The 22,493-nt window shown below is 50.2% G+C and overlaps 6 protein-coding genes across 6 annotated transcripts; 5 read left to right on the top strand and 1 right to left on the bottom strand.

Moving 5' to 3' along the window:
• Nucleotides 1-558: 558 nt before the first annotated feature.
• Nucleotides 559-1,540, top strand: CI109_101315 (60S ribosomal protein eL15; the record flags this gene model as incomplete). Its single annotated transcript, XM_032006442.2, has 4 exons — nt 559-902; nt 1,131-1,193; nt 1,266-1,439; nt 1,516-1,540. The coding sequence occupies 4 exons, from the start codon at nt 559-561 to the stop codon at nt 1,538-1,540; spliced, it is 606 nt and encodes a 201-aa protein (XP_031859277.2).
• Nucleotides 1,541-2,381: 841 nt separating this feature from the next.
• On the top strand, nt 2,382-3,912 carry CI109_101314 (60S ribosomal protein uL11; the record flags this gene model as incomplete). Its single annotated transcript, XM_032006443.1, has 5 exons — nt 2,382-2,414; nt 2,740-2,817; nt 3,183-3,271; nt 3,431-3,563; nt 3,748-3,912. The coding sequence occupies 5 exons, from the start codon at nt 2,382-2,384 to the stop codon at nt 3,910-3,912; spliced, it is 498 nt and encodes a 165-aa protein (XP_031859278.1).
• A 2,504-nt stretch (nt 3,913-6,416) lies between these two features.
• CI109_101313 (uncharacterized protein) lies at nt 6,417-9,254 on the top strand (the record flags this gene model as incomplete). Its single annotated transcript, XM_032006444.1, has 7 exons — nt 6,417-7,048; nt 7,176-7,489; nt 7,642-7,905; nt 8,076-8,299; nt 8,367-8,645; nt 8,728-8,890; nt 9,040-9,254. The coding sequence occupies 7 exons, from the start codon at nt 6,417-6,419 to the stop codon at nt 9,252-9,254; spliced, it is 2,091 nt and encodes a 696-aa protein (XP_031859279.1).
• A 426-nt stretch (nt 9,255-9,680) lies between these two features.
• Nucleotides 9,681-12,169, bottom strand: CI109_101312 (uncharacterized protein; the record flags this gene model as incomplete). Its single annotated transcript, XM_032006445.1, has 6 exons — nt 9,681-10,805; nt 10,885-11,220; nt 11,334-11,519; nt 11,584-11,691; nt 11,755-12,071; nt 12,133-12,169. The coding sequence occupies 6 exons, from the start codon at nt 12,167-12,169 to the stop codon at nt 9,681-9,683; spliced, it is 2,109 nt and encodes a 702-aa protein (XP_031859280.1).
• A 1,111-nt stretch (nt 12,170-13,280) lies between these two features.
• Nucleotides 13,281-15,865, top strand: CI109_101311 (uncharacterized protein; the record flags this gene model as incomplete). The annotated part of the gene is made up of 5 exons (XM_032006446.2): nt 13,281-13,493; nt 13,545-13,608; nt 13,661-15,032; nt 15,086-15,551; nt 15,614-15,865. 5 exons carry the CDS (start codon nt 13,281-13,283, stop codon nt 15,863-15,865), a joined length of 2,367 nt encoding a protein of 788 aa, XP_031859281.2.
• A 406-nt stretch (nt 15,866-16,271) lies between these two features.
• Nucleotides 16,272-17,200, top strand: CI109_101310 (uncharacterized protein; the record flags this gene model as incomplete). The annotated part of the gene is made up of 3 exons (XM_032006447.1): nt 16,272-16,414; nt 16,475-17,091; nt 17,145-17,200. 3 exons carry the CDS (start codon nt 16,272-16,274, stop codon nt 17,198-17,200), a joined length of 816 nt encoding a protein of 271 aa, XP_031859282.1.
• Between the last annotated feature and the right edge of the window lie 5,293 nt (nt 17,201-22,493).

Raw genomic sequence — 22,493 nt, 5'->3', positions numbered from 1 at the left:
TTGATCCGGCGGCAGTCGTAGGTTATTTGCCCATTCATTCCGACGCTCCTACTATCACGCAATCTTAACGCAGATCGGGGCACCAGAAGGAGGAAGACCCTGTTTATCGGAAGGAAGTTGCCGAGCGCGCCGAGAGGAATGCTCGGCTGTCCCCACACAGCGAAACCGCGATTGTCGCTTGTAGCAGTTAACTCCGACGCATTTACTTCCGTCGCCAATACGGTTATGCGGTCTCGGTGTTTCGGCGAATTATCTCTTGGTGCAGTTCTTCATTCTCGTAGTCTGTATGCGAGTGAACCCTGAATACGAGTCTACGGTGCTACGGTGTAGGGATAGTGGTAGTCGGTTGGTTTGGCTGGCTGGTTGGATGCATGGCAGGCGCAGAGCGAGCTTGGAAGTTATTCAAGTACAACACAACTTGCACGACCTATTACTCCTCCTCTAACCTTCAAGTAAACCACCAAAAGGGCTCTTTCTACAAAGTGAGCTCGACACATCTTTAACCTTGCTCCAACAACCCCTTGCGTTCTTGCTAATCCGTATATTTCTATCAATCAGATGGGTGCCTACAAGTATCTTACCGAGCTCTACACCAAGAAGCAATCGGACGTTCTCCAGTTCGTCTCTCGAGTCCGATGCTGGGAGTACCGACAGCTCGCCGTCATCCACCGAGCTTCTCGACCTTCTCGACCCGACAAGGCTAGACGATTGGGATACAAGGCCAAGCAGGGTTACTTGATCTACAGAGTCAGAGTCAGGAGGGGAAACAGGAAGAGGCCCGCCCCCAAGGGTGCAACCTACGGTAAACCCGTCAGGCAGGGTATCAACCACCTCAAGTTCCAGAGGGGTTTGAGAGCTACCGCCGAGGAGCGAGTCGGCAAGAGGTGTGGAAACTTGAGAGTGTGAGTGGGGTTTTGGGATTTTGAGACGTGGACATGCAGAGAAGGAAAAGGACATATGAGAAAGCGACAGCTTGGAGAGACGGATGGACACCGACAAGAGGATCGAACATGACAGAAGAAGAATGTGGAGAACTCTCTCGATGGACGCTGGACTCTGCATGGCAAGACTCGGGTAGAAATGTTGAATCAACAACGGGTAGGACTATGCTGATAATCCTCAACTACTAGCCTCAACTCTTACTGGGTCAACCAGGACGGTGTCTACAAGTACTACGAGGTCATCCTCGTCGAGTGCGTATAATCTCCTGACATCTCAACACGGCGTTTGCGGTATGGCTGACCTTCTGTTTTACTCGTGTGTAGCCCCTCTCACAAGGCTATCCGACGAGATGCCCGAATCAACTGGATCGCCAACCCCGTCCACAAGCACCGAGAGGCTCGTGGTCTCACCGCCGAGGGCAAGAAGAACCGAGGTCTCGGCAAGGGCTCCAGGCACAACCACCAGCCCGGACGATCTACCTGGAGGAAGCACAACACGTAGGTTTTGACGTCTTGTACATCAACACGACCCAGAAAGAATACTGATGATTACCTTGTTCTTGCCTTGATACAGTCTCTCTCTCCGACGATACCGATAAACTACTCGATAAGACCTGTCGGATGGTGCTCGTGGCTGTTACGATGGGATTGCGAGGGTTTACGCGTTGGATTGGCAGAGTGGTGGTGTAAGAAGAGGAGGATGGGGATGGAGGTTGTTTTACGTTTCGCATGAGATGGGATGCATGTCCGTCCTGTACAGATGTTGTGTTGAGTGTGGTGTGTGGTGTGTTGTGCGGTCGCACCCTTGGCATTGTGCATCGTTGCGAGAACTGCATCAGCAGCGGTCCGTGCAGTGCAGTCATCGAACGAAACACGGCAGACGTGTGGCATCGGATCAGTAATTGCATCATCCCAGCACATTTGAGCCACGACTAGTTTGAGCGAAGTCATGCATTATGATTCCCTCCAACATGACAGTGCACGCCCCATGACCTGTGGACCTGGTGTATCCGTTATCTTGATATCGTGTTTGACGACCTGAGCTATGCATGTTATCTACAATAGAACAAGCAAGAGCAGCGGAAGGAGGCAATTTGTCCCCGTAATCATCGGTGATAATGTTATATCCGACGGAGTATCCAGCCAGCAGGCAAGTTTCACGAGTGCCACACTTGCTCTTCCCTCTTCACCCCGCGGCTTTCATCGTATGCAGCTCTTACACCCCCAGTCTACGCTTCCACCGTACACTCACGCTCCTGGTCTACCTACACTGCACAGTGAGCAAGCAACCAAGCAACCAGTCTACGCTCGCATCGCTCGCTGTCCTGTCGCTGCCGAGTCTGGTGAATTTATCGTCTAGTCGTTGTTATCAGTCACTGCCTCAACCTTCAACACTTTCACTCTCTTACCTCTACCTTAACCCTTTAAAAAACCGACGAGATGCCCCCCAAGTTCGACCCCAGTGAGGTTAAGGTGCGTGATGTTTTTGCTTACAAGGGGTTGGGTGGAAAATTGGAGGAAGATTTGAGGATACCGTGATAGGCGAAGATCAAGGCTGGAGAACATGCATGGAAGGAAGGATATGGGGCCCGTGATAATGGTGTGAAAGAGGACGGAATGCTGATCTGTTATGCTCTTTCTACTTCCCTCCTCGCTCAACGACGATCGTCTCGAACCTCTCGTCGAATACTATCATATCAAACCTACCCCTTCGTATAATTAAACCGAACGAAAACGAACTCCACACCTTTACTACGATCTACCTACCTTGTCCGAATATGTCTCTCCCCTCTAATAGATCATCTACCTCCGAGCTACCGGTGGTGAGGTCGGTGCTTCATCCGCTCTTGCTCCCAAGATCGGTCCTCTTGGTTTGGTAAGTGGAGTTTCAGTTTGTCGAGACTGGCCTAGGACAGATGAGGGAAGGGAGACAGACGAAGGATAGCTGGAAATGGACGGGATGAGGACAGGATCGTGCAGGCAGGGAGTGGAAGGTGGACTAGAGCAGAGGTGGGATAGGATACGTTGAAGTTGGAGGAGATGGAAAGATTTTCGGGATTATGAGATGAGCTGGATATCGTTGCCGTTCACGCACGATGTCGTTTTGCTTTCGGTGGTGAATCCGTTGCGGGGATACGATAATCGCCAACGTTTACCACGTCGGGGTCAGAGGGGCTGAAGACTCGATATCGCCGTTCTTATGGACATTCCGCTGACCTATACCTTTTTCCTCACCGACAGTCCCCCAAGAAGGTTGGAGAAGATATCGCCAAGGCTACTGGTGACTGGAAGGGTCTCCGAGTGACTGTCCAATTGACCATCCAAAACAGGTTAGTCGGGGTCACTTCAACTTAGAATGGGCTGGCCGATTGTCATGCCTTGTGGTCACGCGCATACGTGGTGTACCTTTCGTCAGACAAATGGCCAGCCTATCATGTCATTATGCCTTGTCGATCACTTTTGTGCTGATGCGCCGTTCCCACTTTTAGACAAGCCGCCGTCTCCGTCGTCCCCTCCGCCTCTTCCCTCGTCATCAAGGCTCTCAAGGAGCCCCCAAGGGACAGGAAGAAGGAGAAGAACATCAAGCACTCTGGTAACGTCCCCCTCGACCAAATCTACGACGTGAGTGTGCGGTTCATCTTGCGGGGGTTGTGGTGATAGTGGTGTGAGGCGATATCTCGCTTTTTGCGCAGACGGCAATGCTTCGGCAATGCAATCCTCTCGCTTCGCTCATTACAACCTCTCGTGTGAATATGTGTGATTGCTCGAACGGATCACTGACGTGACCCTCTCTCTCTACTCGCAGATCGCCCGAAAGATGGCTCACAAGTCATTCGCTAAAAACCTTTCCGGTGGTGTTCGAGAAATCCTCGGTACCGCCCACTCTGTCGGATGTACCGTTGACGGAAAGAACCCCCACGACTTGATCGTCGCTATCCAGGAGGGTGAGCTCGTCGTCCCCGACGAGTAGCGGTTTCTGCGTGTAGGGTAGTAGGTGTAGGAGTGGATAGGGAGATGCATTTGGCCTTCATCACAGACACTATTTGATTCGGAGACCAGGATTGCGTTTACTGTATCGGTGGATGCTTGCATCGTGACAGGGTTGCGTGTCTAGACGGGCGCAACATACATGTCCAATGAAGTTGTTCAACTTGTTTGCTGGTGTGCTGTAGTCCAGATGGGGTTCTGTTTGATGGAATCACTAGTTCGAGTGAAGTGATAACCAACAGTTCTGCATGTTAAAGGAGCACAGTGAGGGGCAGGGAGGGGTGTGTGTGGCACTCGCTCTAACGAGTAAATCGGGATTTCGACAGAGGTGTGCGCCCCTTGTCTTTCACCTGCCCATATACAGTATGGTTGAGGTCTACAGAATCAGTTCGGACAACAGTGTGAATCCTAGTCTGTCTGGACTGTCAAGCCACGTCAAGCGTTCATAGACATGCCATTTGAGTGAGAGCGTTCAAAGTGAAATCTGATCGAGAAGGCAGAAGCCAGAGCTCGTCAGCAATCTCGAGAACATTTCTTGAGGCGGTCGACACGACAGCTACCAATCGATAGCGACTCCAACTAATCTGTTTGATCAGGGATGTCGTCGCAGACGATATGCTCGCACTGTTCATGTATTCAAGAGGTCATTCGGGAGCATGAACAGATGGGGCTGTGAATTAAACTATGAGCCAAGACAGATTGGATATCCTGCTCGAGTGATTCTCTCGTTCTTGCAGCTTTTCTCATTGGCGTTCTGAGGACGAGCCGTGTACAAGATTATGAAGTCCGTTCTTCTGCTACACGTTTGGTAGGAACGTTATAACTATGAGGCGTCGTCCTCATGGCTAGGTGCCAATAAATTCCACCAGTAACTTAATCACCTAACGAGGCCAAGCACATTGGGTTCACGACTGGAGATTACTCGTCAGCATCGGATGATCTGCTGGGAAAAAGTCAAGCACCCGTTGATTGAGTTTTTCCAACACGTCGCCTAATCTGTGACCACACTCGAGACGAAGGACTGATCTAGACGTTAAGTTAATAGCACAACATCACGAAAGGCTGCAAACGATTGGGTCATCTTGAACGCTGCTTCCCCATTTTTACTCGGATGATGAGGCGTCACTAAACCCTCAAGATCAGCACCTTTATTCACTCCTCTGCTATGATTAGCTAGAGGTGGTATGTTGGTACTTGTATAATCTAGTATCATTTAGGGAGACCGATGATTACAGGTTATGTTCGCCTTAATCTTGCAATGCCTTCATCGGACTCCAGCAGGATCTCCCCCTTTAACCCATCATCTATTTGGATCTAGGTCATGAGCCGCCTGAGCTGACCAACGTCCTATTCGTTGCTGCGTCAAATCTAATGCGATCAACCTTCTTACTCGTCGGAAGCACCAAATGCGGCCAACTTTCGGATGATCATGGCGAGACCAAGCGGCATTGAAGGTACAGAGATCGTTTCAACGTTACGCACGATACGAGACTTTGTGTTTGGTGCAGGCGGCTCAACAGACAACTAAGCGTATCAAGTGACAGCATACGCCAGATGATCTGCTATGGTTTGCTAGTATCATGTTACATTGCCTAAAGGACATCGGACTCATCATCATTAGAGTGAAGTGGCAGCTGAAGACTCGACAGGAATGCTGATTGTTATTCACACAGGATACCCCGCAGGCAAACATTTTCTCCATAGCTGCAGTGCAGATGATGACCTAGCTGACAATATGTGGGCTGCTACATGGGATACATGTACAGTCCAAGAAGAGAATGCAACATACTACAACGCAACAATCTACAATTTATACAGCTTAGAGAAGGCAGATTCAGATTCAAATTACCCCGCTTTCTGGATTCGGAGTTAGACGGTACATGTCCGAGTTGACAGTTACTCATACAAATCCGCGCGTCACTCCCTGAACAACCTCTGAAGCAGGTTTGATCCATCATCTCATAGCAGGTGAATCACTCTATACTCGATAACGATCAACCTAGGTCAACGAGTGTATAGACACTCCTTCATCCCATCTCGAGAGTTAGAACAAACTTCGACCCCGACAGCAAGTCACGAACGCATGACAGTGTGACGCCGCCCGGCTTACCTCAAAATCTTCAGCGCTCAAACTGTCATTCGTCATACTTCGAAGCGATAGCATTGTATGAGTGACTAGCCATACACACATCTCAATCTACGTGAGTGATCAGCTCTCCAGTGATCATCACTTTCTGAACGTAGTGGAGTGACTGATCTGATCTGCAGTGTATATCGAAGACGAAGATCACTTGCATCCCTCGGGTTAATTCACTATCAGTTGATTGGTTCAATCAAATCCTACCAAACGTTAATTTCATTGAATGATCTTTATGTCATCGAGTGAGTACAGTACACAACGCACCGCTATTCTCCACAAGTGTAGTTGACCAATCTCTTCTGGTTTGAACAGACTGTTATACTATATTCTAACGACACGACCTCATCATGACCGAACATAATCAAGAGCAAGACGCCTCGTCTTCCTCTTCATCGTCAACTACGATGTTCCCCTCTTCTTCTTCCTCCGCCTCTTCATCTTCATCTTCATCGTCTACCACCCCCCTCTCATCACAAAAACCACATTATACACTTTCATCCCAACCACCACACACCGACCCATCTCTCCCTTCGCATCCACTTGAACCATCACCTCTCCCCTCTGCGCCATTATCATTACGCGAACCACCTGGACCTGATATCTTTCCAGCCCATCGACCCTCTCTAGCGGATTTCCGAATCTCGGAAGGTCCTTCAGTTCGCGCTGCGAAACTCAAAGCATTATGGAATTCCCTCCCTCCTTCCATCTCCGAGATAACTTCGACGATAGCATCCACAAATGATCAGGATACAGATTCGGAAGGACAAAGTCCGACAAAACGAATGAAATTGCCAGGTCAGGGGACGCTCACTGCTTTAAGTCCAGAAAGAGCAGAGAGACTGAGAAGGCTGTATGAGGAAGAACTGGTCAAGAGGATAAGTGAGAAGAGACCAGAGGCAAGGTTGTGGGGTGGAGCAGATGAGGAGGAACCGGAACATAAAGGTTTGAAGGGGAAAGGTATCGCTTGGCATGATTTCAGGTGAGTCACAGGCGCTCCCCCTTCACAGCTTGAGTAGGAAAACACGCAGAGTTGATAGGCTTCACTGCGGTGATGGGGGAGTCTTGCGCGCTCAGAACGGAGACTGATATACCTCCCTTGTTATTAGACGCTTCCTATGGGACAAAGAACGAGAATTATGGGACATTTTCCAAGATATCGACAAGAACTGCGACGGTCGCCTCGATGCTGCCGAGATGCGTGCCGCGCTCTCTCGATCAGGCGTCGACATAACCCCGGCGACTGTATCGGACCTCGTACATTTCCTCCAAACGCATTCGGCTTCAGCATCAGCGGCGGATAACACGACGAAATCTGCTTTACAGGCAAAGGATCCGGATAATTTGTTTATCTCTTTCGCGGAATTTAGAGATTTCTTGATCATGTTGCCGAGAAAAGCGACGCCCTTTGAGATATATAAATGTGAGTGAAGAAGTCTAGACTGTGAGGCGAAGTTTGGGAGCAACCGACCACGACGAGAGAGTACATTGTGCGAGCGGTCCGAGAGACACAGGGATATAGGCGAGACAAGTGATAAGCAGAGACCAAAGCTAACGATGGAACGCTGTTCCCAGTCTACCAAGTCAGAAAACGATTCAGCGACGGTCGCGGCGCAGCTCGAGTCGACAAAGAAGGCGATCTCAACGTTTCTTTCCCAAAAGCACCCAACGGTCCTACCCAATCCACCGCGGCGGGCTTCTTCAATCATTCGAAACATGAAGAAGGGGATGAAGACTTTGCGGATATTGTTGACGAGGATGAGGATGAAGTGGAAGTTGTGCAGGAGGATAGACATGAGGCTTGGAGGTTCCTGATAGCGGGTGGTTGGGCAGGAGCAGGTGAGTTATGTCCCCCTTGTAATTCTTACGCTTCTGCTTTGTTGCGCCCTCCTCCTTGTTACTGCCATGATTCCCCCGGCTGTTTCCCTATGGGCGTTGTCGTTGGCTCGGGATAGTCGTCGACCTCGACACTCGTGATGAGCAGTCAAGCTGACTATGATCCCCTTTAGTTTCGCGAAGCGTCACAGCCCCCTTTGATAGACTCAAGATCTTCCTCATTACTACGCACGACTTCAACGTGTTCAACAAAGACGCACACCTAAATCATCCCTTTCGAGCGAGTATCAAAGCTGTGACGAATCTGTGGGGAGCAGTGCAGCAGATTTATGGCCAAGGAGGCGGTTTGAGAGCGTTCTGGGTCGGAAATGGTCTGAATGTCACCAAGATCTTGCCCGTAAGTGCAGCGCGCATCCCGCTTTTTGGTGACTAGCGGTCTGACATATATTCTGCTTGGTATACAGGAATCCGCTATTAAATTCTTCTCATATGAGCAATCGAAGAAGTTCCTAGCGACATATTGGGACAAAGTTTCCGATCCCGCCGATATCTCTTCCTCTTCTCGTTTCATCGCCGGAGGTTTTGGAGGTATCACTTCCCAATTCGCGATTTACGGACTGGAAACGCTCAAGACTAGAATACAATCGGAGATTGGTCCAGCGCAAGGATGGAGAGCGGTTCGAGCTACTGCGAGGAGTATGTGGCAGACTGGAGGGATAAGAACATATTATCGAGGTTTGACAGTGAGTCAGGTCGTGCGAGACCCTCTCGCATATTGGCCAGCAAGCGTAGGAATAATCGCTGACATACAACTATCTGCCATAGCTCGGTCTCGTCGGTGTTTTCCCCTACAGCGCTATCGATATGGGAACATACGAAACCCTCAAGACGGCATATTGTCGATCGACAGGTAAAGATGAACCAGAGGTCTTTGCGGTGTTGTCCTTTGGCGCGCTGTCGGGTTCTATTGGAGCAGCGAGTGTTTACCGTGAGTGTTACTTCCAACGTAAAGCGAGTGTGCAGGGGGACGTGTCAGAATCTCCCTTTGGCGCATCCATTCTACCTACCTCCGGTCTAGCCGAGATAGCATAATATCATTCGTTCAATCATGGTACTAATGTCGCTTCACTCACCCAGCCGTCAACCTCCTCCGTACTCGACTGCAAGCCTCCGGATCTTCTGGTCATCCCCAAAAATACACAGGCTTCGTCGATGTAGCTCAGCAAACGCTCCGAAACGAAGGATGGAGAGGTCTATACAAGGGGTTGTTACCTTCGATCTTGAAGGTCGGACCAGCTGTGGGTGTCAGTTGGATTGTGTATGAGGACGCCAAGAGAAGATTAGGCGTTTGAGCAGCACCATCGAAATGACAGGCAAGAAAGAAAGAGAGTAGACAGCAGCGGAATCTTACTCATTCGTGAGATCAATAATGGTAGAGATGGAGGAAATGTACGTGGAAGGGAGGGAGACGTCGAAAGCTCGGGATATGTCGGAAGAACAGAAATAAGAACCTTCGGATGGAGGTGGAAGGCATAGCAGAGAATGGTACGGTATACTACTACTACAACAGCCAACACGACGACAACAACAACAATCGCAAAATCAATAACTATATTAATTTGGCATAGATCTTGCATGGCATGAAAATTTCGTTCTTGATCTTGACGTGATATCGCATATGCTATATGGTGCTGACTAGCTATTCAAATTGATGCGTTGTTCGTTCGTCTTCGCCCTGTCAACTTCTCCCTCCCCTTGGACAGATGTCTTTGGTGAATCTACCCTAGCACAGGAATTCCTGTCGTGGTCGTATTGACCACTCCTCGCTTCCTCGCCAGAAGCTTTTCTCTCAACTCTCTCTGTCTTCTCTCCGATTCAGTCTCCGCCTCTATCATCTTCAACCTCATCAATCTCCTCCTCACTTCCTTTCTCCTCTCTTCCGTATCCATCTTCTTCAGAACACTATCCATACCTCCATATCCTTCCACCTCTTCTTGTGCTTCCCGTTTCGCTTTTGCTTCGAGTAAGCGACGTCGGAGTTCTTGAGCTTTGGATTCGGCCACGTTACGTCGGAATTGGGCACGTTCGTTCTCCAATTTCAAGCGGAGTTTGAGACGAGCTCGAACAATAGCTCGGACCCCTGTAGCTGAAGCTGAAGCAGTAGCTGTAGGATCAGAGATGGAGTGTTGTAATGGTGGTGGTGGAGCCATCGGCTCGATCGGTGGAAGGATCGGAACAGAAGGCGAGATAGGAGGTAGACTCGTGGAAGTAGTGCCGGGCAAGTCCTTAGGTCCACCATTGACAGTGGACTTTTGCGCTGCTTTCGCTTTCGCCAGTCGCTCCAGTAATGTTTGTCTGGCGGTCGTAGGAGTAGCAGTCTCAACGACTCTCGCCGCTCCTTTGATCGTCAAGCCTGAGCCGTTCCCGTTCGTCGTGGCTGGCGGTGGCAACGTTTCCTCTTCCTCCTCCTTCGCCAAGTCGTCCACTTCGAGTCGATGTGGCTTGGCCGGTGGTGAGGGCAGCAATTCCACTCTCTTCGGCTTACCCCATTCTCGCATCCCTTTTTGGTTCTGCGGAAGATCCAAAGCAGATGATCGTCTCGCTTTCTTCCTATTCAACCTATCTTCTTCCCTGCGTCGTTCTTCGTCGAGCCAGGCGGCATAGTCGGGATCTAACCACGTATCGTGTTCGTCCCATCGTTTCGCATCGGGTGAGGCTGAAGGAACGAAGGTGTCGCGATGAGACCATTTTCGACCGCGTTTCGGAGAAGGTGAGCGGGATAGTGAGCTACCCGATGAGAGGGAACGAGGACTTGGGGATCGTGATATTAATCGTGGGGCAGGTGAACGTGATCGTGATCGTGATCTGGATCGTTCTGGTCGGGCACTCGGTATAGGGTCGTACTGCGAGGTGAACTGGTTAGCTTGTCCTCTCAAGCTCGATGTAGGATTCAAAGGTAAGTGGCAAGGTCATCTGACTTACCTGCGCCACCTCATCCCATTTCCTCAAATCTTTGTACGGACTTCTTAAGAACGAATATAGCTCATGAGAGAAATGTTCCGCTCCACGCGGGTACGTCACCTCGTCGACATCCAAAAAATCAGCTAAAAGACGTATGGCAGGCTCGGACCTTATATCAATAGCTTTCAGAAGAGAGAGAATGTACGTGGTTAGGTATTCTACGTCAATCAAGGGCGACCATACTCGGAGTTCACGACGGAGAAAGGTGGTGGCGCGTTGTATGAGGATGGGATCGTCAGAGATCTGACGAGGGGTAGGGTTGGGTCTGAAGTGCGAGATCGGGTTGGAGCCGATGTGCTGAATACATAGAGACACAGATCAGCAATTGACATCATCGTAGTGCTCATCTGTGTCATGTGTAGGAAGGGCTAAAGGCTGGAGGAAGACCACTTCAAGTAGGACCAACTTACCTTCACATACAGCTCATGTCTGTAGATCTCCCTTCGACGCTCGACCTGTAGATCCAGCTCGTCCGGTTCCACCTTCTCCCGCTCATCTCTAGGCTCCCGCTCGCGAAATTCTGGAAGTCTCGTTCTCGATGGACCGGGAACTGAAACTGTGGGTATATCCCGTGAAGGTAATGGTGGAAGGTAAAACTGTCAAGTGCGACGAGATTTAGCTTCAGGACCCTCTTGCGGTTATGTGTTTTGAGATGCTTACCTTGGTGGGCGTGCTTGCGTCCAAGTCATGTAAGAGGAAAGGAGCCATATCGGCGGAACAGAGGGGACATCTTCGACTCTGATTTGCCCAGACGCCAATACACTCGAACTACCACGGCGGCGATCAGCGATTCATCTGTAGCAGACTTGGAGTGAACGCGTTGGGACTTACACAGAACTCATGACCACAGACCCCGACCACTGTCCTATCCCTCAATGCCATAAGGCAAATCACACATCTCTCCTTATTCGCATCGTCCCCTTCATCACCTCCACTACTTCCTGACACCTTCCTCTTCGTTGGAAGGGGGAAATCGATCGGTTCATCAGGATGCGTCCGCACTTCTTCCTCCCAGTCCATCTTCTTTCTCGTCGATGTCAATCTGGAAGATTGAGATTGTGAAGCGTGGTCGGGTGGTAAGGGACGCCATGATCGAGGTGGAGAAGCTACGACCGCGTGTTCGAGGATGAATCCTTCTGCTTCGTCCACTGCGAAGATCAATGTCAGCCGTGGTGGAATAAGAGAGAGGTAGCAGGAGAGGACGCTCACGATATATAGACTGGTCTACAGCCGCTTTCCGTGGCATCTTCTTGCGCTACGCAGCTGAGAACGAAGCAATGTGTTGACAACGAACACTCATAGGAGGAAGGCAACACAGGTTGTCTACAAATAGTGCCAGTTCGTCTCGGAAAGGTCGGTCTGACCTCCACCGCTGAGGCATTACGTAACTTGTAGGCGAGACACTCGAGCTACCTTTGGAACGTGGCGCGTGTACATCTCACTGTCAGCGTGTATGTGAGTGTTGCGCCCTCCCTCTTCACCACTCTCTTCTCAGCTAAGTGACAAAATTACACGATATCAACGCAAAACGGACGTAATCGCGCACACTACGACACAATGAATCAAAAAGATGTTCATCCTAAGTTTGGTTAGGTAGAAAGCAAAAAGAAACGAAATGTGCATGATTCGAACATGCGAGCCTGACGGCACGAGTTGTAGACATTGGATAATTCTAGACTCGCCGAATAACCACTATCGCAACATTCCCAATTCGATGAGAGAAGGGTAATTGTGGTCGTATATATTCCGCGGCATATGTGGCTGTGTTTACGCCGTCGTGGTCTTGGATGTCTGACCGCATTGGCTTCGTACATCTGTTTTACTCACTAGGAGATTATGTGAGTAAGAGTTGTCTAGGTGTGCATATGGAGATGTCAGGTCCGAAGAATGGACTACTGGGGTTTGTGTCCGGTCAATGCGCTTGGGTGTACAGGAAGCGCGGTTAGTCACCCGGCGCGAATGTGTGTTTCGTTCAATCAGAAAAAGTTGGCCTCTTCTACGCTCGCCTCGTCCTTCCTGGGCCCGTACATCGAAAGATATTTAGCCGGGACTTTGGTTTTGCAAACGAAATCCAACCATACTAGACAGATACAAGAGGCTGGTGCACCTTGGCTCGACACACAATGCCGTTTCATCCTCTTCGCACTGATCTTGTTTGTTTCAGGGCTCGATATAACTACATGCGTATTGCGTTGAACGATTATCTACTTATCCTTCCCCGCCCTGTATTCCATTCCTTCCAAGCTTTGGTCCATCCTTCAATATGTGATGTCAATTCGCAATACCTTAACGCTAACATCGCGATAAGTCCTCCTTACTTGGAACGAGGATCAAGCAATCCCGGAACTTACTGAATCATGATGGCGAAGTACAGATCGATCCGGTGCAGGCTATCAGCTCATATCGGCATACCATGCGTCGATCCGACTGCCGTCTCCACAGATCCACCTCCCGTCCCCTCCGCGACACCAACGAGCGGAGCAGACCTGCGACTAACAGAGATTGTGGAGGAGAGAGCTGGTACAGCGCCTGACGGTCAAGTGTTACCCGAGTGGATGACATACGTACCGGTGAGTGAAGTTACAACTCCATGTCGGACTCTCGCTAACCAGGCTCGATAGTACGTTACAACGGTTGACGGACGACCTATTACAACGGGAAGCGTAGCCAATCTCCCACTGACGTGTACGTCAATCTGTCGAAGCTGTAGTATGAGAGCTGACCTGAGCTTCTTCAGATTATGGAGAACCAATACCCCTCAGAGATGGGTGGACGTACGGTGGCCTCACTTCTCCTACCTCAACTCCAACCTCTCGAGCGACGGAAGGGTTCTCAAACACTGCCCAAAATCACGATAGCGTCTTTTCAACAAGCTCTGCATCATCCAGGAGCCCCTCTGCCTCCAGCGGAAGATCCACACCACAACAGATCAACCCCTCTGGCACCGTGTCAAGATCTTCTTCGGTTGAGTCTTCGGCGCCACTCTCCTCAGCAAACTCACCGGTCTCAACACATACTTCTCGTTCCACCACATTATCTCGAGAACCGTCTACCTCTTCACCTCTATCGCCACTGAATACCCCTCAGACTCCGAGTTCAAGCCCACTGCCAACGTCGAACGGGGACAGCAACTCACACAACGTGCTCTCACCGCTACTGGGCGTACTTATCCCCTTGGCCGTCATAATGCTCATCATCCTCATTCTCCTCTCGCTGTACCGGCGGAACCGCCCAAATCGCTCGACAAGCTTCCTCAAGTGGCTCACCTCTCCGTCTCATTGGTCGCCCGTTCCAACGACCGAACCGACAACTCGGAGGGCTCCAGGTGCAAGACCGCTCCCTCATTCCCCAGACCCTCGATCACCGAACGAGAAGTCAGCTTTGCTTCCCGGATTTGTGGCGCAACATCATCGAAATTCTTCGAGTCTGTCCGTCGCCCGACAGGACGAGATTGAAGTTGATAACGAACTCCATGTTCTAGCAAAGCAGAATCAGAGTTTGCTTCAGCGCTTGAATCTTGGCCTAGGATGGTTTTCAACCAGCTCAAACGCCAGTAGAAATAGTTCGAGGGATACTAGTAGGAAAGCAAGTGGTAATACGCTAGAGAAGGGACAAGGCGGTGGAAGGAGGATATTTTCAGGTGCCGCTGCAGCTTTAGGTTATGCAAATACGGGAAGTAAGGAGACGACACCTTCAACAGCAAGAGGAGGGGGGTACGAACAGGTTCTTGACGATGATCAATTGTTCTTCAAGCCTCCGCCTCTGACACAAAGCTCGAGAGGCACGGCCATATCGTTGCAGACTGATACGACATCATCCTCTGGCTCGAAAGCACAGGCTGGACCAGGAAGCTCCACAACTGCGCGAAATCGGGGAACACCGCAAACTTCTTTCAGTGTTGGGGTCCCAGAAACACCTGGAACAGAGGCTGGTACCACCCTCATCGGTGAGGCAGATGTAGGGGAATTCGGAACAAGAAGATCGAGGTTCACAGATGATGGAGAGAGGATGCATTTCCCCGTTCCGCCGGGATTAGGATTGTATGGTGATGGCACGTTTGGTCATCATCGAAATGGGAACAGAATCAGTGTGAACAGCGACGATACGGAGTGAGTCGTACCGCTTTCCAGCTTGTCATACGCTCGTACTGATGTGGTAGCAGATTTCACTCTGCACAATCCCATTCCATTGACGACATCCCTAGCTCACCATCCGGTACACCTATATATCGCACTTCTTCCGAATATCGGCACGTCTCAGTCTCAGCATTCGGTTCGCACCCCTCCACACCCACACGTCCTGACCCCTCATCGACTGACCATACCACCTCGTCATTGTCGAAATACTCACAACCATCTTACGATCCGAGTAGTGGACCGTTCTTCACGCCTATCTTGTCCCCTTCTCCTGCTCAAGCTAGAAACGACGATACGATCCGACCTATAGGAAACTTGTTCGGAGTCGGACTTACTCGACCACATAGTGTCGCGACCGAGGCTGGATCGAGAGATTCGGGCGAAGTGAGGAGAAGTTGGGCAGGTCAACCAATGATCGATGAGAATAGTCTGAGACAAGGTCATAGAGGAGTGATCGGCGAGTTTGGAGAATCGCTCAGACCGCCTTACGTAGTAAGTACAGTACATTGTCCCACACCTCTTTAGGGCGCAGATGCTGATGCTAGGGTTCTCAGGCACCAACACTCGTTTCAGCATCCCGACAATCCCTCTTCCACACATCCGAAATAGGCTCAATCCACCATGACACGCTCTCGTCAGCCTCACATTCTCATTCAGGAAGTTCGAGCGGCCATAGTCATGCGCAGCATGATCGAGCTGTGAGAGGGAAAAGGAGTCAGCAGCAGCTGATCAGGGCTTCGAGGCTTGGTTCGATTGGGACTGAAGATGTGATACCGCCACTTCCTGATTCTAGAGGCCAGCACTGAGTAGGCGGATGGGTGGTCAGTTAGGTAAAGGATGTTCCGGTCAGCCTGGACAAATGGTCTTAGCGTAGATCGATATACTATAATAAAGACCCTAATAGTGAATAGACGAGCATTGTTATACAAGTAGCTACTGGGTCTGGTACACCGCCACATACTGTAGTCTCACGTTAGCCATAGGTCATATACTCACGTCAGCCTCAAGACTTGTCGCCTTGACGACGGTCCCAGAGTACTGGTCCAGCGCTTGCGCCCCACCCCATTCTTACACTCTTGAGCTCCAATACAAGAGTAGACTCTTTTGCATATGCAGACGTTTGACGTCTTATATTTCCTTCCGCTGCTATTCTGGTGGATAATATCTCGTAACCAAAGACATGATATACACACTTGCTATCAGTCTATCACAATGAGCGCCACTTCTATGAAATACGACAAACGACATAACGAAAAGATCGATCCTAAATGGTGCGATAGCCAATCAGATTGCACCTTGATCAGTACGGACAACATAATTTTCATGGTACCCAAGTACCATCTGCAGAGCGCAAGGTGAGTCCTGCATCGTGCTAGCGCTGGGTCTAAGGGACCGCTGAGTGGTGCTGTCTGTAGCTATGTTCTTAGACATGCTCTCGAGATGAAATCGCCCTTGGATAACGGAACATCGCCGATTACACTCACGTCATCCTTCGAGACTAGTACCACGGTTCGATTATTCCTCGATTTCATCGACGGTTCTTGGATCCCCAATATCGAATCGACCACTCATACTCACATAAACGATCTCTTGTCCTTCACAGACAAATGGTCTTGCACCCAAGCTCATCATAGTCTTCTTCGATGTCTACCGAAATTCTTCGAAGCGAGTAGCGAAGATGCCGTCGACTATTATCCTCGTTGGCCCGTGGAAGTTTTCGTCATTGCAGCTCGGTGGGATGCGCTCGATATTTGCGTTCTAGCCATCGAACAGGGTCATTGGTGGGAGGCACAGAGTGCTGCTGTCAAGAACTTCGGTGCTATGGCGGGATGTGCTGTCTTGGATCCCAAAGCGATGCCAGCAAGGATGGTGGAGCAGATCCCACCTCTTTATATGTGGGCTCTGGCTAGAGTTTTCGGGAGTTTGGGAACGAAATGGCCAAAGGATTGGGGAAAAGCTGGAAAGGAGTTCAAGAGCTTGATTGAGCAATGGGGTCACAAAAGTGATGATTCACAAGAACAACGAGGAATCAGTGAGCTTGAGTTCGATGTCAGAAAACGATTTGCAAGCTGATCTCGCGCCCAGAAAGGAAGGATGACGACACCAACGCCTCGTTTCGAGTCGCCACAAAGTCAGATTGACTGAAAGAACGTTGTGAGTTGTACTGTACCTCTGGAGAGGATGTGGAAATGCATCGCTGACTAACAAAGGTAGTGCGTTGCTGAGATGGTTGAACAGGCTGTAGCTTTGTACCGTAGCAATCATGAAGGAGAATTGAACGTGGCGGTGATGAAGTGGGGTTGGCCGCAATGCCCCTCCCCCTTCCTTCCTCGCTTTCGGACGCTACCTTGACTCGCGCCTTTATCTGGAGCAGAACAACACAGTTACACTTTGGAAAGTGTGAAAGGCGTTGAAACGAAGGTATACACAATAGATAGATGTGTCGGCAAAGTACTGATAGATACTGCAAAGTAATTGACTCAGTCTGGTCCGTGCTCAGTGAGGAGGAAGTCTGTGCGCACGGATCCGTAAACAATCATCAAATGTCCAGTCAACCCGATATATAATGATCCTCTCCACCATCTTGCATCTCTTATTTTCCTCTTTCTTCCTTTCTTTCATCTCATCACTTGCTTTCTCCTGCTCTTGTCTCGAATATAGGCAGCAGGTACAGATCATCATGACGGACACAACCGCCAGAGCTCTCAAGATAGACGAGAACTGGAATAGTCCAAATGCCGATTGCATCCTCATCAGTTCTGATGGAGTCGCTTTCCACGTACCCAAGTGTTGATATGAACTCAATGCATTCGATAAGATGAGAAGAGAACTACTGAATGAAGAACTAGCTATAAAAGTTTCGAGCGAACGGCGAGGGCTCGAGCGAACACGTGGCTCATCGTTCGAGCTTGCCACTCAACACTCCCACTGCGAGCTCGTTACTCTTCGTCGCTCGAGTTGTTCGAGTTCGAGTCGTTCGAGTTCGAGTCGTTTGAGTTCGAGTCGTTTGAGTTCGAGTCGTTCGAGTTCGAGTCGTTCGAGTTTGAGTAGTGGGCTTCCTTGAGTAGAGCTTTCCTGGTTTTCTTCAGGTCATCGAGCGATGCTTCGAGCGAGCGAATAGCTGTGTCAATAGCGAGCAAGGCTGGGTTGATTGGAGGGGGAAGCCCATGACCATTTGGGCTGCCAAGGTCGATCGAGTTGTTCATGTCGAACGGATCGTTCGAGTCAATCAAGAGGTTCGATTCGTCCGATGCATCTGACATCTCGTAGTCTTGATGATGGTGCTCATTCGAGTATGCAGATCGTTCGCTCGAAGGGGTGGAGAGAACCTCAGAGGGGTGGGTGAATTGCTGTTTTCCATATTCCTCTGAGGCCCTGATTCGATTGATCGAGCATGGTTGCTTGTTCTTGGTACAACCAGCACACTTGTTGAGGTTCTGGTTTCTTGAAAGAGGGGTGAGGATGATACAGTCAATACCTCTCTTGGTACAGGTGGTACATCCAGGTGTAGCGATCTGACCGTACGAGCGAACGAGTTCCGAGCGATCGATCTGTGCTTGAACGACTGGGGTTGGCATATTGTTGGTGTTTGATTGAGGAGGTGATTGAGTATGAGAAGAGGTGTTTGAATTGCTCTCAGGTGGCCCTCCTTTATACCTTTCGATCGAGGTCGCCGAGCAGGCGATGAGGTCGTTCGATGTCATCGCCGAGCAATCAATGATGTCGTTTGATGTCATCGCTGAACAATCAATGATGTCGTGCGATGTCATTGCTGATAAATCAACAATGTCATGCTCTGTCATCGCCGAGCAGTCAATGATGTCGTTCAGGGCGATGTTGTCAACAATTTCGAGCGATGTGATTGCAATACAGGCGATGTCTTCGACTGAGCATACAGTTGTTCGTCTGACCCCTAGTAGTTCGAGAAAGCAAGCGAGATGGTTGGGAGCTAAGGGTTTGGTTAGACCATCTGCGAGCATGTCCTTGGTGGATATGCCTTCGATGTGAACGACCTCGCGCTCGACCAGTTCTCGCAGGTGGTGGAACCTGATATCGATTTGTTTCGATCTGGTGTGTGCAACTGGGTTTCGAGCGATTGTGATCGAGGCTTGATTGTCTCCATACAATGTTGTTGGGCCAGATGAGGGAAACCCGAGCTCGCTGAGTAGAGCTCGTAACCACACGATCTCGCGCGAGGCTTGAGATAGAGCAACATACTCAGCATCTGCAGTTGCGAGCGAGACCGAGGGCTGCCTCTTTGATTGCCAACTTATGGCTCCTCCCCAGAGCCTGAAGATATATCCACTGGTGACTCTTCTTCTTGATGGGTCGCTCGTTGCGAAGTCTGCATCGCTGTAGCCATCGAGTTGTGCATCACCTTTAGAGTAGGTGATTCCCAGATCGTTCGTCCGTTTCAAGTATTTGAACACCATGGTGACTGCTTCCCAGTGCTCGCATGAGGGATCGTTAGCGAATCGACCGAGGATTCCAACCGCATATGCGAGGTCTGGTCGAGTGACCAGCATTGCATACATCAATGACCCAAGGGCAGAGAGGTATCGAGCTTTGTCGGTCGGGGGGTCGTTCGTGGTTCGAGCAGAGAGGACCTTCTTGTGAGGTAATGGGGCTTGTCCAGGTTTACATCTGTCGAGTTCGAATCGAGCGAGGATAGTGTTGATGTATTGCTGCTGGCAGAGGTGTAGGGCCCTTCGAGCTCGGTCGCGAGTCACCTGCAGACCAAGTATGAAGTGGAGTTCTCCAAGGTCTTTCATGTCATACCTCTTCGACATTTCGAGCTTGAAGTCTTGCAAGGTTCGAGGGCTGCTCGATGCTATTGTGAGATCATCCACATAGACTCCCACTATAATCAAGCCTCGTTCGTCTTCTCGAACATATATCGAATGATCTGAGATTGTGCGAGTGAAGCCAAGAGATTTGAGGGATGAGTCGAGCTCGTGATACCATGCTCGAGGTGATTGCTTAAGACCATAGAGCGACTTGTCGAGTTTCCATACTAATCCTTTCCCTTGCTCAAACCCTTCAGGTTGTTCCATGTAAACTGTTTCTTCGAGCGAGCCATACAAGAAGGCTGTTTTGACATCCATTTGGTTTAGTTCGAGGTCGTGCATTGCTGATAGAGCGAGGATCAGTCGAATTGACTGGAACTTGGCTACTGGAGCAAATGTCTCATCATAGTCAATCCCTGGTCGCTGCTCGAAGCCTCGAGCAACTAGTCGAGCTTTGTATCGTTCGATTGATCCATCAGATAACCTCTTGAGCTTGAAGACCCACTTGCTCGTGACCGCTCGACCACTGATTGACGAGCGAGGAACAGGATGATACACTTTTGCCTCTATTAGTGATTTCATCTCCTCGTTCGCTGCCTGTCTCCACTGTTCGGCATCTGGAAGGGTCATTGCTTGTTTCCATGAGGTTGGTTCGACCGTTCGGGATGCTTGGGCAGCTAGGGCATGTGGTGATAGCCCTGAAGGCCAGTCCTTCAATCGAGCATCAGATGGATGATACTCATCATCTGTAGGGCGACCGAGGAAGTCTTCGAGCTCGACTTCGAACATCTGCTGAGCTTTACACACTAGTGAAAGCCTTTCTGGTGGTAGGGTTATTCGCCCAGACCGTGTTCGAGCGACATCTGGGCCGTTCGTGACAGATTCCTGTACAGGGAGCTCGTTCTCATATACCCAATTTCCCCAATACCCACCCCTTCGCTGTCGATCACTGTGTTCGACAGGTGCCACACTTGTTTCCCTTGTCTCAGCCTGTTCGGTCGTATCTTGCAATTCGATGTTCGGGCTATCTAGAGTTGGTTCAGGTCCTGGTGGGGCCTCCTTCTGAGCTCCCACTGGTTCCATAGCTTCGAGTATATCTCCCACTGTTTCGAACTCGTTCACAGGTGGTGTGTTCGAAACACCGCTCGAAGCCCCTCTTTGAGAGTGCTCGAGCAGATGTCTATTTAGGTCCTCGAGCGTTGATATAGGTCGACCGAGCCTCTCCCCTGTGAAGCTCTCATCAAAGATCACATCTCGAGCGATGATCACTTTCTTCAGCTGGGGATCCCACAACTTCCATGCCTTCTGAGTAGTTGAGTACCCAACATGGCAACATAGTCGAGCACGATCGAACAGCTTGCCTTCTCTCTTGTGCTTGGGAATCATGACCCAGGCTGCACAGCCAATGACTCGCAAGTTCGATAGGTTTGGCAGTTGCTCGAACATCACCTCGAACGGTGTCCTGTTGCCAATAGCTTGTGATGGAGTTCGATTTTTGAGATAAACTATTGAGTCCATCACCTGAGCCCACAGACACAGTGGTAGTCGCTCGGAGTGCATGAGAGCAATTGTTCGGGTGACAATTGTACGATTCGCTCGCTCAGCTATCCCATTTTGTTGGGAAGAATAGGGGGTTGTGGTTTGATGTTCGATCCCAAGATCGAGCAGGAAGCGCTCGAACTCCTCGCTTGTGTACTCCCCCCCATTGTCTGACCTGAGTTTCTTCAACTTCCTCCCTGTTCCTCGTTCGACCTTGTTCAGCCAGTCTTTGAATGTACCAAATGCATCTGACTTCCTCTTTAGGAAGTATGCCCAGGTGTATCTCGTTCGATCATCCACCAGTACCATCATGTACTGAGCTCCTCCTTCAGACTTTGCTCCCATCTCGCACAGATCGGTCACTACCAGTTCGAGCGTGGTTTCAGCTCTGGAGTCACTTGCAGGGAAGGGAGGACGAGCGATCTTTCCCATTACGCACCCTTCGCACACTGACCGGCCTGAGTTGTTCGAAGTTCGAGCAATCGATCCTCCAGTGCTGCCTTTTCCAAAGAGGATGTTCATTGAGCTCGAACTTGGGTGACCGAGCCTTCGATGCCAAGTGTCCCAGTCTGCCTTTGTCTTGGACAGGTGGATGCCTTTGGGTAGCTGGCCGTTCGAAGTCGGTCTGATGATCATTGGTAGGGACAGGAGTGGATGACCGAAGAGTTTGTCGCTCGAGCGGGCATGGGTTGCATCGAGGACCCAGGACTTGTGTTCGAGATGTCCACTCAGGATTTCAATTGGTCCTTTACTGATCGAGCATCTGTTCGATCCAAAGTCGACATGGGCCCCATTTGCTGTGGCCTGTCCAACTGATATTAGGTTGAATACCAAGCCTGGTACCAGCAAGACTCGAGCAAATTTGACTCGTTCGCCCTTGCTATTGATGATGGAGAGCGAACCAAACGAGCGACATTCGAGGATCTTGTTCCCTGCAGTTGCAATACGAGCTGGTTGCTCGAGGGGTTGTACTTCATCGAGCCAGGCCGAGTCACCAGTCATGTGTTCTGATGCTCCTGAGTCGATCAGCCAGTAGCTGGGACAGGCTGCCAGTGCATTGAGGTGGTTGCCAATGAGCAGTAGATGCTCGAAGGTCGGTGGTTGTTCG

The sequence above is a fragment of the Kwoniella shandongensis genome, chromosome 2 (genome assembly GCF_008629635.2).
Source record: "Kwoniella shandongensis chromosome 2, complete sequence".
In the NCBI taxonomy this organism is placed as follows: Eukaryota; Fungi; Basidiomycota; class Tremellomycetes; order Tremellales; family Cryptococcaceae; genus Kwoniella; species Kwoniella shandongensis.
The sequence above is the reverse complement of the archived record's forward strand: the minus strand, read 5'-3'. Positions and strand labels throughout refer to the sequence as shown.